This window comes from Pseudorasbora parva, chromosome 21 (genome assembly GCF_024679245.1).
Source record: "Pseudorasbora parva isolate DD20220531a chromosome 21, ASM2467924v1, whole genome shotgun sequence".
Taxonomy (NCBI): Eukaryota; Metazoa; Chordata; class Actinopteri; order Cypriniformes; family Gobionidae; genus Pseudorasbora; species Pseudorasbora parva.
This window is the reverse complement of record NC_090192.1, coordinates 28,660,140-28,678,362: the sequence shown is the minus strand read 5'-3', so window position 1 is coordinate 28,678,362 and position 18,223 is coordinate 28,660,140. Positions and strand designations below refer to the sequence as shown.

The following is an 18,223-nucleotide window of genomic DNA, read 5'->3' as shown; positions in this document are numbered from 1 at the left end:
CATTTAGATATGTGGGCAAATGCATTTTTGTCTCAGTGCATGCTTTGTTTTAGTTTGGCAGGGTCAGCGCTAGCTTAGCTTAGCATAATGAATGGAATCCTATGTTGCCAGCTAGCATGTCACGAGTAAAAGTGATCCAAAAAAAACCCACCTAATTACTTTTTGTGGCCTGCGTATTCACAACGAGTACAAATAGCGATGCAGATTAAGACTAGGTGTTTTCCTAGGCAGATATTGACTTGGGACTATATTATGGGGAAGCACAGGCGAAGCACTGCTACTTAGGCGCAGAGATATCACGGCTCTCATCCTCACGTCATCCGGCTGTTGAGCGATCACAATGTGTTGCGCGATATCTCTGCACCCAAGTAGCAGTGCTTCGCCTGTGCTTCCCCATAATATATTGTCCCAAGTCAATATCTGCCTAGGAAATCGCCTAGTCTTAATCTGCATCGCTATTTGTACTCGTTGTGAATACACACTACGCAGGCCACAAGAAGTAATTAGGTGGGCTTTCTTTTCTTTTTTTGGATCACTTTTACTCGTGACATGCTAGCTGGCAACATAGGATTCCATTCATTATGCTAAGCTAAGCTAGCGGCGACCCTGCCAAACTAAAACAATGCATGCACTGAGACAAAAATGCATTTGCCCACATATCTAAATGTAGGAAAGAAGTTGAATAAGCCCTATTGCTAAAAACAGTGGAGTGTTCCTTTAAAGAACATACTTTTTGTCCATACGTTGAAAGTCATTGGGGTCCAAGAGGTTTGTTTTGGACCCCATTGACTTTCACTGTATGAACTAAAAAAAAATCCACATTCTGTTCTTTGGTGTTCCGCCGAAGTAAGACAGAAAGACATGAGGGTGAGTAAATGATTTTTAGGTGAATATCCCATTAATATTCAAATCAAATCCTGTGGCTAACACATACTGTAGTAATTAGACTTAACATGCTTGTCATCACGCTAATGAAGGATCATAAGCACTAATTGCAGAGTCAGGATCTGACTGTTAAATCTTGACGAATATTGAACAAAGTGCCTCGCTCTCATCAGCAATATATTTTGTGGTTCTGCTAGGGGTGTTTCACATGATCAAGCTTGTATAATGCCGTTGTTTAATAGCCTGATATCATTATCAGCCATCTTCGTTCACTCAGTCATATGCTCTCACACAATAATATTCGAAATTATGCAGTGTAGTGTAAAAATGTAGCCTGTCAGCTGCTCCGGCAGCCCTTCATGGTTGGTTTGGCTGATAATATTATTATTACTACCTTTTTTTCCCACTGTTTTTTCCCCTTTACCATATGCTACTGTAAAGGAGTCTTGTAAATGAGCAGTCAGACATTTTTTGCAATTATTTATTATTGTTTACCTGCCTTTTCGATGAGCAATACACTGTATATGAATTATGTGGTGACTTTAATTTCAGTGTTTTACAAAATGTAATTATTGTAAGACATTTACATATACTTATTAATGTTTTCTGAAATAATAGCCTCTCAGTGCTGTTAAGCATTAACAATGGAACCGCAATGTATTCCTAAAGCCGGCTGATACATCATAGATCATGTGCTTCAGATCATGCACTTGAAGAGTGTGAGTGAATCTAACCAGGTGATTCTTCTAGACTCTGTGCAGGCCACAAAATTTCTGTTTTTACTTGCTTTTAATATAATAAAATGCATCTCTTTCACACAACCTCCAGTTGGCTAATAAAGTTTATTTTCCCAGCATTTGTGTGTTCAGCGTTTTCATATCCACTTCACTACACGCAAGGACCAATGCATTCATTGTAAATGACAACAGACCATCTGTTCCAGCAGAGATGTTTCATGGTGGGAAAGATTGCAATGGTCAACTTTTTTCAGACCCTTTCAAATAAGGTTTGATTTATTGACATAAAGCATTGGGTGTTATGAACTAACAATTACTTTTTTTTGTTACAATGCACAAACATTTATTAATCTAGGTTGTTTTTATAAATATGTTACTGTTCATCGTTAATTCATGTTTGTTCAGAATACATTTAACATAATTCATAGAAGACTATCACAAAATTTTGATAACGTAAAAAGTAACATGAGTGAATTAGTAAATGCTGTAAAACTATTTTTGGTTCATGATCAGTGTTGGGGTAACATTACAAATAACTTGAGTTACGTAATCAGATTACCTTTTCAAATAAGTTACTTTGTTTTCCCAATTATTGACTAATGCATTACTTTTCTTAAAAAGTAAAGCAATTAGTTACTTGTTAAGGAAGTAACACAATATTGTAATGCATTACTTTTCAAAGTAACTTTCCCCAACACATGATTTGAACCTGAACCTGACTTGACCCTGTTGTGTCTCACAGTAATTTTATTTGTTTATATAGGCTGTACCTGTCTTGTGTCTTTTATGGTTGTTTAAGCAGTGTATTGTGCATTTGTCATTTGTAAGTAATATTGTTGTTGTTGTTTTTTCGGATTTGTCTTGTATTATTAATAACTATGTATATGTGTTTCACATTTTATTGCTGTTTTAACATATTGGCCAGTTGACTACAGATGAAAAAAGCCTCTTGGCTAATTCTGGCTTTTTAATGGCTCCTGATTGTTCATGTGTTTTTATGAAATTGCATTGTCCCCTTACAAATAAATGCATTTAATCTAATGATATGCTGCCGTTTACAGGTTTGAGGTAGGTAAGATGTTTTAATGTTTTTTAAAAGTCTCATGCTTGCCATGGCTGCATTTGTTTGATGAAAATACAGTAACAACTGTAATATTGTAAAATATTATTACAATTTAAAATACCTGCTTACTGTTTTAATATATTTTACATATATTTTATTCTTGTGATGGCAAAGCTGAATTTTCAGTATCATTACACTTTAGAATAATGGTTGTTAGTTAACATGAGTTAACTACATTATTTAAACTGAACTAACTGCACTTATAAAGTATTTATTTTGTTGATTTCAGCATTTACTAGTACATTATTAAAATCTTGTAAACATTAGTTAATGCATAGTGAACTTACATGAACAAACCATGAACAGCTTGATTTTTATGAACTAATGTTAACAAAGATTGACAAATACAGTAACAAATGTACTTGCTCATGTATACTTAATATATTAACTAATGACGATTATTCTAAAGTGTTACCCATTACTCCAGTCTTTAGTGTCACACGATCCTTCAGAAATTCTAATATGATGCTCAAAAAATGTATTATCTATATTAAAATATATATATATATATTATAAATATATTATTGTAATGCTTAATATTTTTGTATTACATTTTATGTAACATTTTTATATATATTTGATCTGTTTTTGTTTTTTATTCTGACAGTTTTTAATAGTAAAATTTACATTTATACATTTAATTTATTTATGAAACCCCTGCACAAAAAGGGGTTTGTAAACTTCACAAACCCCAGTTTAATGTTTAATGCACTCCATGTTGTTTCATGTTTTTTCCTCATATCACTATGGTAGCCTACAATATATTAGCCTTATCTAGTTTATCACAGATTTGAATAAGTCTGATTATGTAATGTAATTGATTACATTACTAACTACAATTTTGTACATGTAATTTGTATTCAGTAATGGACTACAATTTGCACGTAACCTACCCAGCACTGATTGTAGCCAACCTAATTCATTATCCAGTGTTAACATATTGAACCTTAATGTAAAGTGTTAATTTTTCAGTAATAGCCCACACACACATACACCTGTCAACCATAGTGTTTGGCTGTCTAAAACCAGTATTACCACCACGCTCCATTTCCTTGGCTTAATGTTCTCAGCAATTCCAAATGAAGCTGAGCTGTGAAAATATATGCTTTGTGCTGTTGAATGTGATCCTCATAATCTCTCAGCAAACACTGAACCCTATCAAAATGTTCATTTCCACTCACAGGAATCCCCCAGAGAAGCTACAGCGCTCATTACCGCGCAACAGGCTAATATTTAACTAGAAAGCACATTACGAAGAACCCGAGTCCATATGCAGGATTAACAGAAGCGTAAATAATAAAACATTAGAATTTAACAGGCAGTCAATCAGACAGCTGCTTTTTGACACGCATCTGCCTTCATCACAACAGCTCCCAGCAGCAGTGAAAGAGCATTTGCACACTTTAGATGATTACGCACATGCAAATGTCAATGTGAGAATTTATGATTTTATCAAAAGACATTCTTGCAAGTTTTTTTTACAAGAAAAAAAAAAAAAGCTGCATTCTCATTGCCAGCATAATTTCCCAACAGCACTGAAATAATCTGGAGAATGCCGTGGGTGAGTGAGAGAGGCAACAACATGAACTCAAGGCCTCAGTGTTTTAGATCTGGTGATACGGTGAGTGTTGGTTGACAGAAACGTCAGTCTGTAACATACCCATTTTAGTCTTCCAGGTCCAGTTATGATTCCATGACAGGACTATTAACCCGGTTTGACTTTTGCTTCAATCATTTTACAGTTGAAAGCACACAGCAAATGTACTTCTCAGTCGCAACTTTGTGATTATTTTTGCACTCTTGTTTTGTGATTTCAAGCTATTGGATTTACGGTTTTGAGCTAGCAAATAATTAAATGATAAGAAACGGTGTGCAGCAGTTTGTACAAATGCGGTGTGTAGTATTTGTGTAGTACTTATGCACTATTTTATATAATAAACAGTGAGTAGTGTGTTCACACTGACAAACCCAACAAGTGCACTTATTTAAAGGTGCACCATGTAGTATTTTTGCAGTAAAATATCCAAAAAACACCAGGCCAGTGTTATATTTTGTTCAGTTGAGTTCTTACAATATCCTAAATGTTTCCAACTATTTGTGAATTGGGAAAAAAATGCTATTTTAACCAAGGAGGCCTGAGACGTCTGAGGGAGTTGCCTGTCAATTGCTTCATATCTGCGTTACCCTCGGTTTCTGGTTTTATTCTGCAGAAGTGCTTTACTCTTAGCTGTGGGAACAAGTGTCATAGCAGGTGCTGAGCGAATGCACAATGAGTACTGTCGTAACAATTTTAAACACAAAAATGGCGCCGGCGACTGTGTCCCGTCATCATAAAAGTCCTGCTGCTCATGAGCCATGTGTTGTGCAACAATCGTGCCAGTGGCCTTGCTCAGCTCCTGTTCTGCTTCATACTACAGTAACATTAATAATCACATTCATGAACACAATTTCTGCCTGAGTCCTATCCCGATTCTTTTCCACTGACTGTGAGGTGAAAACCACATGTCCTAAGATTCTGAGCTCAAACTTGGCATCATCAAACTACCCCTTTGTTTTTGAATAGGCGCCCTCTAACGGACGGAAAAGTTACATAGCGTAGCTTTAACTAAAAAACAAACAAAGTGTGGAATGTTGAACAATTCTTGCCCTCAAAAGTTGCAGAATTCCTTACATCCCAGTAACCACAGAAGAGTCCCATACAGTACTGTGCAAAAGTCCTAGGCACGTTAGTATTTTTAGCCCCCAAAAAATGTTTTTTTTAAGCCAGTTATTTATATATTTTGCAATAGTGTGTCAGTCAGTAATATCAATTAACATTTGCAAACACTTATTTTGCCATTGATTGTAATAACCCTTTCCAGTGAGATTTTTGTATGCAGAAGGAGTCTGACGACAGCTGTTTGATCCACACGGAGATCTAATCTCACCATCATCGAGTCCGTCTGTGATTACATGAAGAAACAGACGAAAACCAAGAACGGCGACAACATCTCCAAGACGCTTGAAGAAACCCTCCTGCAAAGCTACAGTACTGTGAAATAGTTTTAGACACTTGTGTAAAAATGATGTAAAGTGAGAATGCTTTCATTTATAATGTCTAAATATATTTTTTTTTGTTTATCAATAAACTCCTAATAACTAAATCAAATCAGTGTTTGGTGTGACAACACGTTGCGTTTTAAGCAGCTTTTGTCCTGTGCTCATCGTTTTTCAGGGAGCTTTGCAGGAGGGTTTCTTCAAGCGTCTTGGAGATGTTATCGCCGTTCTTGTGGATATTAATTCAGTTTTTTTCAGTTTCTTCATGTAATCACAGACGGACTCAATGATCAGCCAGATCTCACGAAAAATGCATATAAATAGTACGAGTGCGCAATGTCGTGGAATGTATACACCAAAACTCTTTTTGGCGTGCATATGCTACGCTTATTTTTGCGTGCATATGATATGCATTTTATGGCGTATATACATACGAACCCCCCACCCCACTACCCTAAACCTCATATATGCCATAAAGTGTGTATCATATGCACGTGAAAAACAGTATCATATGCAGGGCAAAATGAGTTTTGGCGTATACATTCCACGACATTGCACACTCGTACTATTTATATGCATTTATGTGTGATCGGGTTGCAATGATGGTGAGATTAGATCTCCGTGTGGATCAAACAGCTGTCGTCAGACTCCTTCTGCATACAAAAATCTCACTGGAATGGATTATTACAATCAATGGCAAAATAAGTGTTTGAAAATGTAAACTGATATTACTTACTGACACACTATTGCAAAATATATAAATAAAAAACTGGCTTAAAAACATTTTTGGGGGGTGAAAATACTAACGTGCCTAAGACTTGCACAGTATTCCTGTTCGGTTATTAGGGGGAAACCAAATAACTTTCTAGGAAACAAAAAATGTTAACCGGGTAGTGCTCGGATTAGTCTATTTATATTGTTTAAACAATAGTTCAAAACAACACATGGTTACTAATATACTGATTATCAACGTTCATATATCTGTCTTCAATGCCACTTATATCATATGGGGCGTGGGAGAGCATTTCAAATAAATGATGAAAAGAGGTTAACAGAACATCATGGGAAATTGGGAATGTATTGGGAATGTTAAGGGTAGGCTAGGGGGACGTGCTGGCTACCAAAAAAAAAAAAAAAACACGTTCCCAGAACATTTACTTCCATATCCCATTAACTGGGATATGGAAGTAAATTTAACAGCAAGTAGTTGAGTAATTGACAGAATAATGATGAGTAAATGAGTAGGAACTAACTAAAGGAGTCTCTTTTCCTTTGCCAAGGTGATAGCGGATCAATGATGACTGGAGCAGAAGTGTAGAGAGAGCACACAGCTCTTCACATGAGCATTGTGAGTAGATGGGTACATGTAATTGCCTATTCCAAAGAGTAGCTTACAAGTGATTACGTATCACAAGGAGATCGTTGGAGATTAACAGAATCACAGGGTGTGTGCTCTTATCCTGATGCAGATTGGAGTGCTGATGGGGAAACAGGTGTGAGTGAAGGCTGAGTGAGTGCAGGAGATGAACAGGAGGGATGCTGGAAAATGTAGTTTTTCACTAGATGACTGGACTGTTGAAGATGGAGAGTGTGACAATGGTAAGGTGCATAGTCCAGTCCATAGGCCTAGTGTGCAGTACACTGTAAAAATGTGTGGATGGCTTTTTTGGAGCTTTACTTGCTCTCAAAAGGACACTTTTTACAGTATATGTCATTTGGGATACAACTACAGATTTACATTGATGGAGGGACAGCACATCACCACACAGTAATGCGCTACAAACCTTTAAACCACATAAGACCCCCACTCTAGTTAGTGTGTTTAATGTGGTGTAAAGTTCACATTAACCATGAAAGAAGAGTCAGTATTAATCAGTAAGATGGAGTTTGCTAAATGAAATTAAAGAGTGTCAATGCACTGACTGAAGCACATTCAAAGCTTGTGTAACGCTTAAAGGGATACTTCACCCAAAAATGTATTTTTAGATTTACTCACCCACATCGCGTTCCAAACTTTCTTTCTCATGTGGAACACAAAAGAAGATCTTTTAAAGAATGTTTTCAACCATACAGTGACGGTCAATGGGGTCCAAAGCAACAACCTTCCCTTATATGGACAGAATGCTTTCAGATTTTCAGAATGTCTTATACATTGGCATACTCTCAAATTACCTTATCATGAAAATTCCGACAGATGTCGAGTTAATTTAAATGCATCTGCAATGAAGCTGCAGGGAAATAGCCAAAAGTTAATGGAGCTCTGTCTGGCTGCGAAAACCATTCAATACGGCACCACCTCGCAGTGAACACATTGAACTTTCAGCTGCAGTCATGTTTATGTTTGCATATGTGAAGCTCATAGAATGAACAACATGTTTTCAGGGGTTAACAGCCAAAGATGAGATCAGAGCGTGCTGTTTGTCAGATAGTGACCCTTTGAACCTTCTGTCCATTAGGAAGAGGGGAAGACAGATGCTGTTTTTGATCTGTGATATTTACCAGGAGTATAAATGTATGGAAGGCATGAAACATATGGAGTGTGAAGCATATTCACTGACAGACAGATATGGGAATAAAATCAAACGGGACCCCTCAATGGTTTATAAATGTCTTGAACAATTATTTAAATCAAAATTCATAGTAGGCTATAAGAGATGCATAATCTATAATGCAAGGGTTAGTTAGTTCAAAAAAGACAATTTGCTCACCCTTATGTCGTTCCAAACCCATATGACTTTCATTCATTTTTGAAACCAAACAAATATATTTTTAATGAATCTGAGCAATTTCTGTTTCCCTCCATTGATACGCAACTGGGTCAATGACATGACATGTATTTTTTGTGTCCAAATAATTTATTTTTCTAAACATAATTTTAATAAATACATGTCATATATCAAACTGATCTACAATATCTCCTTTATAAGAAACCTTTTTCATTTTATTGAAATTCAATTGATGTTTTTGAGTTTTGGTGCTTGGAAAGACCAAAAATGTCAGACGGTGCGACCGTCCAAACCTGCAACCAGAGAAAAAAACTGCAATAAAAAGGTTAATTTTCTCATTAAAATTCTTAAACAAATAGTTTGGCATGATTTTATGTTAAAGTTATTATAAATGAGGGAAAATGGTGTATCAGTCCTATTTCAAAACTATTTTAATGCTTAAAAAACTTTTGTCCGAAAAATTGACTTCTCCAAATGTCAGGGAGGGCGACCGACATAAAAATGCAATTTTATGCAATGTTCCTTTAAGAAAACCATGTGACAGCATATAACATCACACAGAAGACCCCAGAGGACCCATTTGATGTAGTAACAAGGTCTGTATTGTTTTGCACTTCTTGTTAATGAAATATTATTATATTACTGAGTTACATAAATTGGTCTGAGGATTAAAATAAAGGCAATTGAAATCAGAATAAAATGCATTGACATTTTTAATTTTATCTTGTGAATATCAATCATTATTGATTACAACGTCAGGTGGTGTGACCGGTCATGGTCAGGTGGTGCAACCAGCCTATTTTCATTTAAATGTATCAATTCCCACTACAATTGCAACATAAAGTAAGAAATATAACTGTAAAACTTTATATAACATATACAAATCATTTTAACAATTAAAAACAAAAATAAAAACTCCTTATCGAAAAATTGGTGTTTGAGAACATAGAAAAGTAGCCATTTATATGAATTAGAATAAAAAAGACTATAAATAAAGAAATGGAAGGGGAATTTACAATGCAATATGCATTTAAAGCTACACTGTGTGATATTTTCCCCCATCTAGCGGTGAAATGGTATATGACCATCAATGAATATTAGTTTCTGTTCCTCTCAATTCTGATTTCGTTTTAACTCCTACGGTGGCCGATTTAGTCCAAGATTAACATGGCAATCCCCCTCTTCACATTCGACACGGTGCCATCGAGTGTTAAAACGCGAAAGGCGAAGCTTGAATTTACGGGTATGTCCCTCTTTGGCTAATGTACTTTCAAGATGGAAGGGCAACATGGCGACCAGCATTCGAACCCCTCACCCGTATGTATGTTCAATGGCATATTATAAACTTACGAGAATACTTTATTACTTGAAAGAAGTAATTATACTTTAATGAGCACATATATTTTTAGCTAAGAATAAACTAAAAAAGTTACTCATTGTAGTTTTAAGACACTACAATGACTGATATTTACAAGTTCTCAGCAGTGCTAAGTACATTAAATGTATATTTATTTAAATTAATATATAGTCGCACCATTTTCTGGGTGGTAAAATCAGAAATCTTGTTTAATAATGAATTAATGCTGCCTAAAACGCTGTAAAACCAATTTGAATCAACAGCAAACATTGGTTTGGACATAAAACTACATTTTAAAACAATTTTGCTTAAAAAAAAAAAAGACCTTGAAAACCTTATTTATCATTGACCCAACTACCACTTTGACGCTTCAAAAATTCCTAAAGAGATTGTTAAACTAATCCATATGAATTGAGTGGTTTATAGTCTACATTTTCTAAAGAGACACAAACGTTTTATAGGCTGAACAGATTTAGGCTTATTCACATATAAACTTTCCTCAATGCACACAACAGTTGTGAGAACCAATGAGGTTATGCATCATAATAATAAAATATTATTATGACCCCCCCCCCCCCATATATATATATATTGGGGGGGGGGGGGGTGAAATAACCCTTTAAATTGTATTTTTTACATCCTGAGTATTATATTACTTGTTTGTCTTTTCAAAGCCACAGCAGATTACTTTCTGAAGGTCAGAAAATGAAAGTCCATTTTTTGGTTCAGGTGTTATTGGTATACACAACTTCATCAAACCAATATTTTATATCCAGTATTAATATTCTGAAGACATTTACCATGACTCAAAAACTGTGCTCTGTGAATTTCAATAAAATGGCATGAAACTAAAGATAATTGGACTGCTGTGTGAATAGCAAGTTACCTGGGTTTCGCTTTACATAAGACTGCGTGGTTTTAATCCTTTCATTTTGATAATACTGAGAAGAATGTTCATTTTCCATGCTGTATTTAGCACTGGACTTGCATGGGCTGATTTGAATTCAGAATATATTTTATTAGCAGCACTGTGGTTATGGCTTAAGATTTGTTATGCCCTGCTGAAAGTCATTACAAGGATTAAATTGATATAAATTGTTAGTTTGTTGCTTATTTGCCTTATAGTGTGCTAGAGTGTGAGTGTAAATAGGATGAATATTCTTTAATTATAGAGCATTCTTATTATGTCCAAACCTCTTCAATAGTACTTTAAACCAGAGGTTTTTGCTTTGAATCAGTCTGACAAATTAATTGAATCTTTCATTAAATTAACTCGCAGACTCTGGCTATTGAATCAACATACTGTGACTCACTTATTAAACATGCTCCAAGTCAAAACATAATTTCAATATAGCCAGTTTCATTATACCTCACAGTCATGTCTTTGTACATGTTTTATTTAGATTTTTTCAAAAAATAAATAAATAATAAAAATACAGTAATACTTTATAGGTCCCATTAGTTAGAAACTAACAATGAACAATACATGCCAGTATTGATTCATCTATGTTAAAGGGTTAGTTCACTCAAAAATGAAAAGTCTGCTATTAATTCTCACCCTTGTGTCATTCAAAACCCATAAGACCCTCGTTTATCTTCGGAGCAGACCCCTTAATAGACAGCAATTTAATTACCACTTTCAAGGTCAAGAGAGGTCAGAAAGACATCGATAAAATAGTCCATGTGACTCCAGTGGTTCAACTTTATTTTATGAAGCAATGAGAATGTTTTTTTTTGCTTACGAAAAGTAAACAAAAAAATGACTTTACTCACCAATTACTTCAGTCAGTCAGTCTTACGCTGTTGACAGTGTAAACAGTGCAGCGTTTCCTTTCTATGGCAGAAGGACTTGTGGTGCTCACATAAACAGTGTCGGCCAATGGTAAGTCGGCGTTCTGGAAGTGCTGCTCTGTTTACGTTACATTAACAGCATAAGAGTCTGACACAGGCTAGAAGAAATTGTTGAATTAAGAATTAAAATGAAGGTTGAACCACTGGAGTCACATGGACTATTTTTGGTACCTATGTAGGGGTCAGAGACTAAGAGACTAGTTTTGGGTGAACTATCCCTTTAACTAATGTTCACATATATAAAATGGCAAGAATAATAACATCATATTTCTCTCTAAAAAAAATTGGTAGGATTATAACTCTATATTGAAATTATTTGTAATACCCTGCCAGGCTTGGGATAATGAAGCACTATTCCTCTCTTTCATTGCCCGCATGACTGTTCATATGACTATTCCCTTCTAATTTTAGTCTGAATCAGCCATCATTATGCCATCATTACCATTAAACTGCATTACCCACAATTCCAATGCCTGTAGGTCTCATTTTGCACTGGCACATGAATGGGATATAGTGCATCCTGCACAAGCACCTACAGCCATGCAACATAAGTAAACTTCCTTTTGCTCACTTCGAGAGAGTGAAATCATTCGTTTCACAAGGATGGATTATCTGATGGTTCAAACAATGACAAAAGGGTTGAAAGTGTGGAGGTGCCGGCTCTACGTTATCACACGATGGCGAAGGCAATATCAAGTATCTTTTTATTTCTGGGACTTCTAATACCTGTTAGCTTTTCTAAAGAATAAAAGAAAAGGTCAGAGTGCTGTTCTACAATGCTGGAATGTAGATGAGAACGAGAGAGAAATTGTGTAGCGGCAGCATTAGTCTAATGTGCCTGTCTGTGTCCCAGCTATAAGGAGGTGCAATTACGATCTTATCTACAGTAACAGCTTCCTACTGCTAGAAAAACATCTCTCGCCCGGGCTGATTCGTTTTCATAAGGAAAGCAAGTGGCCCACTGTTGGCTCTTTTTATAGCTTGGCTGGTGGAACAACTGAATTGAGCATTGTGAAGTTTGCAAACATGTACCGTATCTGTCCAAGGGCCCTATAATTGCCTAGTGCTGTCAGGCAGTGTTGTTGCGTACTACTTTCCAGATGTTTGAGAAGTCAGCACTGATGTTTTTATGAGTTTACATAGCATAAAATGTATATGTTCTATAGCTTTGGAATCTCAGCATGAGGCAATGCAGTATCAGTCAATGTGTGGCACATAACAGAACGTGCATAAAAGTAGAGAAAAGTATGCAATTTGCATAACTTTGCTCAAGTATGAACTGATTAATTTTATGGTTTAAAAAGCTCATAAGTTCAGTCACACAGAGATAAAAGGATCAAATGTTTCCGCAACATGATTGCTACACTCTAAAAAATGCTGGGATGTTTTAACCCAATGTTGGGTCAAATATGGACTAACCCAGCAATTGGGTTGTTTTAACCCTGCGGTTGGGTTAAATATTTGCTGAAGACAACCCAATCGCTGGGTTAAAACAACCCAATTGCTTCGGTAGTCCATATTTGACCCAACATTGGGTTATTTTTACCCAGAATTTGTTTAGAGTGTATTGTTCTAAAAACCCTTAGAGCATTACTGTACACTCTAAAAAATTCTGGATAAAAAAACAACCAAATGTTGGGTCAAATATGGACTAACCCAGCAATTGGGTTGTTTTAACCCAGCGATTGGGTTGTCTTAAGCACATATTTAACCCAACTGCAGGGTTAAAACAACCCAATCGCTGGGTAAAAATAACCCAATTGCTGGGTTAGTCCATATTTGAACCAACATTGGGTTAAAGCAACGAAGCATTTTTTAGAGGGTAGTTTTGTAGCTCAAGACTGGGTAAATTTAAAATTTTGGATGGTGGAATATATAAAAAATATTAATATGTTCAGTCATGTATTTATGTGGGTCCCAGCATCCCCACAAGAATATAGAGTTGATTTTAAAAGAAAAGTTTTTATTTTTTTTAAACAATGGAAATGTAAACAGCTGTTTAACTGTAAATCACTTAATTATCTACTGTAAAAAAAAAAAAAAGAACTGGACAGAATTATCATCTTATTTACAAATTTAATGTATATTTAACTTAAGGCAGTATGAAGGCTATGCGACAGTAAAATATTAATTTAATTAATTAAAAGGTATTCTTAGTATTCCGTGCATAAACCATTACATTTTTATTGATGTTTATGTTACATGTTATGTTATTTAGGTAGTTTGTATGGGATTATTGACAGTTTGCTTACATTTGATTAATCACCAATAGTAACCTGCATGGCAAGATAACTAAATATTTTTTAAATACCTAAACTTTCTGTTTATTTCTCAGTGTAAATGGAGGCGGGGGGTGGGGGGTCATTTTTGAAATTGCCATGTGTAAAAGCGCCGCCGCAGCACATTGTCCGCACTTGGGTAGGACCAAGGAGTTCTTGCGCGGCTCTGTATTACTTATTTGTGAGGGACTTGCAATTAAGAGGTGCAGCGCCATTGGCTGTGCAGCCTGTGACGTCCGCGTTGCCTGGTCCTTCAGCGAGCGCTTGTGCGCGCTGGGCTGGAGAGCAGAGCGCGGATGGAAGCGCTCCACACAGGACCTGAAGTTCTGAATGAACGCGCTTCATTTCTCCACACCATGGGAGACGGTTTACCGTCCGTAAACTACAGCAATGACTCTAAACGCGCCACGGATCTTAACTTATCAGAACAGTGGCTCGTGGGCATAGGAATCATCATGGGTCTGATAGTATGTGTCACTGTAGTGGGGAATATACTGGTTATAGTCGCCATAGCCCGGAATCAGAGGCTCCAGACGCTCACCAATGTTTTCATCGTGTCTCTGGCGTGCGCAGACCTCATCATGGGGTTACTGGTGGTGCCGTTTGGCGCAGCCTTGGAAGTAAAAGGAGCCTGGATGTATGGATCGTTCTTCTGTGAATTCTGGATATCTCTTGATGTACTTTGCGTCACGGCGAGCATCGAGACCCTGTGCGTAATTGCAATAGACAGGTATATCGCCATCATCTCTCCATTTCGCTATCAAAGCCTTTTAACAAAAACACGAGCCAAGGTATTGGTGTGTGGAGTGTGGGCTATATCAGCTCTTGTGTCATTCCCACCTATCCTAATGCACTGGTCCCGGGCCAGCGAGGATACATTGTGCTATGACGATCCCGAGTGCTGTGACTTCGTCACCAATCGCGCATATGCCATCTCCTCGTCCATTATATCGTTTTACATCCCTTTAATAGTCATGATATTCGTCTATGCCCGAGTGTATAGAGAAGCCAAACAACAGCTGAACAAAATCAACAAATGTGAGGGAAGATTCTACAACAATCAGGGTACTAATTGCAAACCTAACCGAAAACGAACCACCAAGATCCTGGCTTTGAAAGAGCAGAAGGCGCTGAAAACGTTGGGAATAATCATGGGAACATTCACTCTCTGCTGGCTGCCGTTCTTCATCGTGAACGTGGTGCGGGTGTTTCGCGCACAAGTGGTGGAAAAGGAGCTCTTCGTGTTTTTGAACTGGCTGGGGTACGTGAACTCCGCCTTCAACCCCATCATTTATTGTCGGAGTCCCGACTTCAGGAAAGCCTTCAAGAGGCTGTTGTGTTGTCCGCGGCAGGCGGACCGCAGGCTCCACGTGAGCTCGTGCGATCTGTCGCGCTGCACCGGGGGCTTTGGGAACTCAATGGAGCAGAGCATGCTCGGGACGTGGTCGGACTGTAACGGCGCGGACAGCAGCGACTGCAGTCTAGAGAGGAGCGGCAGGATGTCCCATTCAGAGTCTCAGCTGTAAAAGTACATCTGCGATTATTTAATCAATATCACACGAGCAAGAGTGCTGTTTCGGTTGGATATCAGGTAATTACGCACGCGCTAAGAGTGTGATATTGCTTCTTCAACTACATTTTAGACAAAATTTGGCCAGATAGTTTGTAGCCTAAAGTCTTTCTTCTTCATCACCGAAAATATTTTTCAGGGGAAAAAAACAAAGCTTTGAACTCATCATGAAATAAGTGAAAAATTCTTATTTTGTATGGGATATTGCAGTATTATTTATTATAAATAATTTATCCGTGCATATATTTTTAAAATTAATTTGCCCTCATAATCTTAATAAAAATTAATTATCTTGCAACAATATATCTTCAATGGTGACGTGTTTACTGACGTTAGGGCGGGGCAACCTGTTCTCACTTGTGATCACAGCAAAAGCAAACCACAATGAGCCAATCAATTCCAGATGGACAAAATCCAAAATTACGCCCTACTTTCTTTCTCATTCGAGAAGCCGTTTCCTCGGATCCAACAGAGAAGAAAAGACTATCGAAACTTCCGTTTCATGCCAACTTTTTGTTTTAACCATGTAACGCACAAACTAAATGGATGGAGCGGAGCGACAATTGAACAATTGAAAAGAGAAAATGCGCACTGACTCCACTTCCACTCCGACCTGCTCCTCCATGAACACGCGTAAGAGGATTGATACAAACAGTGAAAAGTCCCACTACAGCGCACTTTTGGAAAGCTGCTCAGCCAATCAAATTCAAGGACCAGAAATAAATGTTATAATATATAAAATAGATAATAGTGTAAAAACAATTATTAACCCATTTAGTCCCATTTTCACATGTATTCGTAAAGCCCACTGCCTTTTATGAAAGTGTAAAGTGAAATGGTGTTAAATTTCTAAAACAATTGTAACCGGTGGGAAACTTAGGTTGTCTGAAAGACCAAATAAGAAATTGCAAACAATTAAGCAGTGTCATTTAATATTTTTGATATTCAGCCATCGTGTGGAAAAACGGTATTGATAATCCAAAAATATGGATATATTTATATTTCTTTGCTGCATTTATTGTACCAATACTTTAAATATTCTCATGTGAATCAATCAGTTATTCAAATCTGGTCTCTCACTGGTCACAAATGGAATCACTGACATGTTTACACAGTTTGTTTTATAATGATTCATATTTAACAGTTTTCCTACAGTAAAGTAGCCTAATAATAGACCCATTAAATATATTTATCAAATAGGGCAAACTGGAATTAAACAGCATTGTTCATGTGACTGTTTAAACCAGCTGTTTAAAATGATCACGTTAAATCAAGGCTTTCCCCTTCAAACTCAAACGTTAATGCAGGTCACCAATGATAACGTGGGATTACATTGGTTAAAAACATTTTTACAAATGCTGTCCAAAATGCAATTATAACTGAAATCTTTTCAAATACAAACTGTCAGTATTTTACAGTGAACCAACGGCAGTTTGGTCAGACTGAAGCAGTGGTGTGTTGTTTAGCTCTGAAATTGACAAGTGAAACAGTGTTTTTCATTCTTCATAGCAATGTGTTTAGGCACTGAGCCTTTACATTGTTTATTGGAATGTTTTTTTCTTAAATGTGATATTAAATCTTGTTTTACCTCATACCTGTATAATGTGCAAATTGTACGAGGAAGTTGTTTATATTAAACAAATTGTCAAAATGTACAGTATTTATTTGATGCATTGTACAGCATATATACGAAAAAGCGTGGCAATGTGGGAAAATATTGTTAAATACTTGTGATTTACACGCACCTTATTTGTGTCAAATGTAAGCTGGGGCAATGAGCTTCTTGCATTTTCCATTCATTTCAAATTTCTACCGGTTATGTTACTGTACTCATTTATCTGTAAAGATGCACACACACACATTTTTTTGGCAAGTTCTCAATATATATTTCCCCAACTTTACATTTTTACAGAAATATCTTATGTACCAGTGCCTCATGTGAAGTATTGTACAAGATTCATGATGTTGACGTCAAGGCTAGCGTGCAATAAAATGTGATATTGTGAAAAGGCACACTGCTTTTGTAATCACTTTATAATTTGTTGGGATTTCTGAAATCCGTTGGGATTCCAGAATGTTGTTTGTTTGTTTTTTTCTAAGGCAAAATGTTCTCAAGCGTACTTTATTTTATCTTACACAGTTTAGATTTGCATCTCAATATCTGAGTTACCCTCATCTGCAGTTGATTGAAAGTAAAAAAAACGGTCTTTTTCAACATGGCTAATGTCTACCAAGGGCCTCCCATTAGAGCTTACCTTAAATATTTATGTGCTGACCTCATTTAGTTTGATCTGATTGCTGCACTTGCATCACTGTTGGGTTTTCCACCGTCTCAGACTGCAGTGGACTGAAAAATAACACGACACAATATCATTTCAATTCACGTGCAAACTAACAGGACACTCTTAGAAGAAAAAGTTATAGAATTCCAATCAACCTTTTTTTCTAAGAGTGTATTGGGTGTCAGTCACTTGGTTCTTAAGATTCACATCACAGTGTGAACACAACGCGTTAGGAAATTCTCCTAATGGCATCATTTTCCGCATCAATGGAGTGTTAGCAAAGGCTTATAGGGAAATATGGAAATTCTCATTTTCTGCTTTCCGTAATCAACTTCCATGCATGCAAATAAAACGGCAATGTAGGAATATTTGTTAAA

At 36.6% G+C, this 18,223-nt stretch overlaps 1 protein-coding gene and 1 long non-coding RNA gene across 2 annotated transcripts; both read left to right on the top strand.

Annotated features, from left to right (window-relative positions):
• Nucleotides 1–4,010: 4,010 nt before the first annotated feature.
• Nucleotides 4,011–5,759, top strand: LOC137056150 (uncharacterized). The gene is made up of 3 exons (XR_010900206.1): nt 4,011–4,178; nt 4,279–4,366; nt 5,625–5,759. It is a non-coding gene; the product is annotated as an uncharacterized lncRNA (long non-coding RNA).
• An 8,497-nt stretch (nt 5,760–14,256) lies between these two features.
• Nucleotides 14,257–17,577, top strand: adrb1 (adrenoceptor beta 1). The gene has a single exon (XM_067430381.1). It carries the CDS (start codon nt 14,291–14,293, stop codon nt 15,518–15,520), a length of 1,230 nt encoding a protein of 409 aa, XP_067286482.1. The 5' UTR covers nt 14,257–14,290; the 3' UTR covers nt 15,521–17,577.
• Nucleotides 17,578–18,223: the final 646 nt, after the last annotated feature.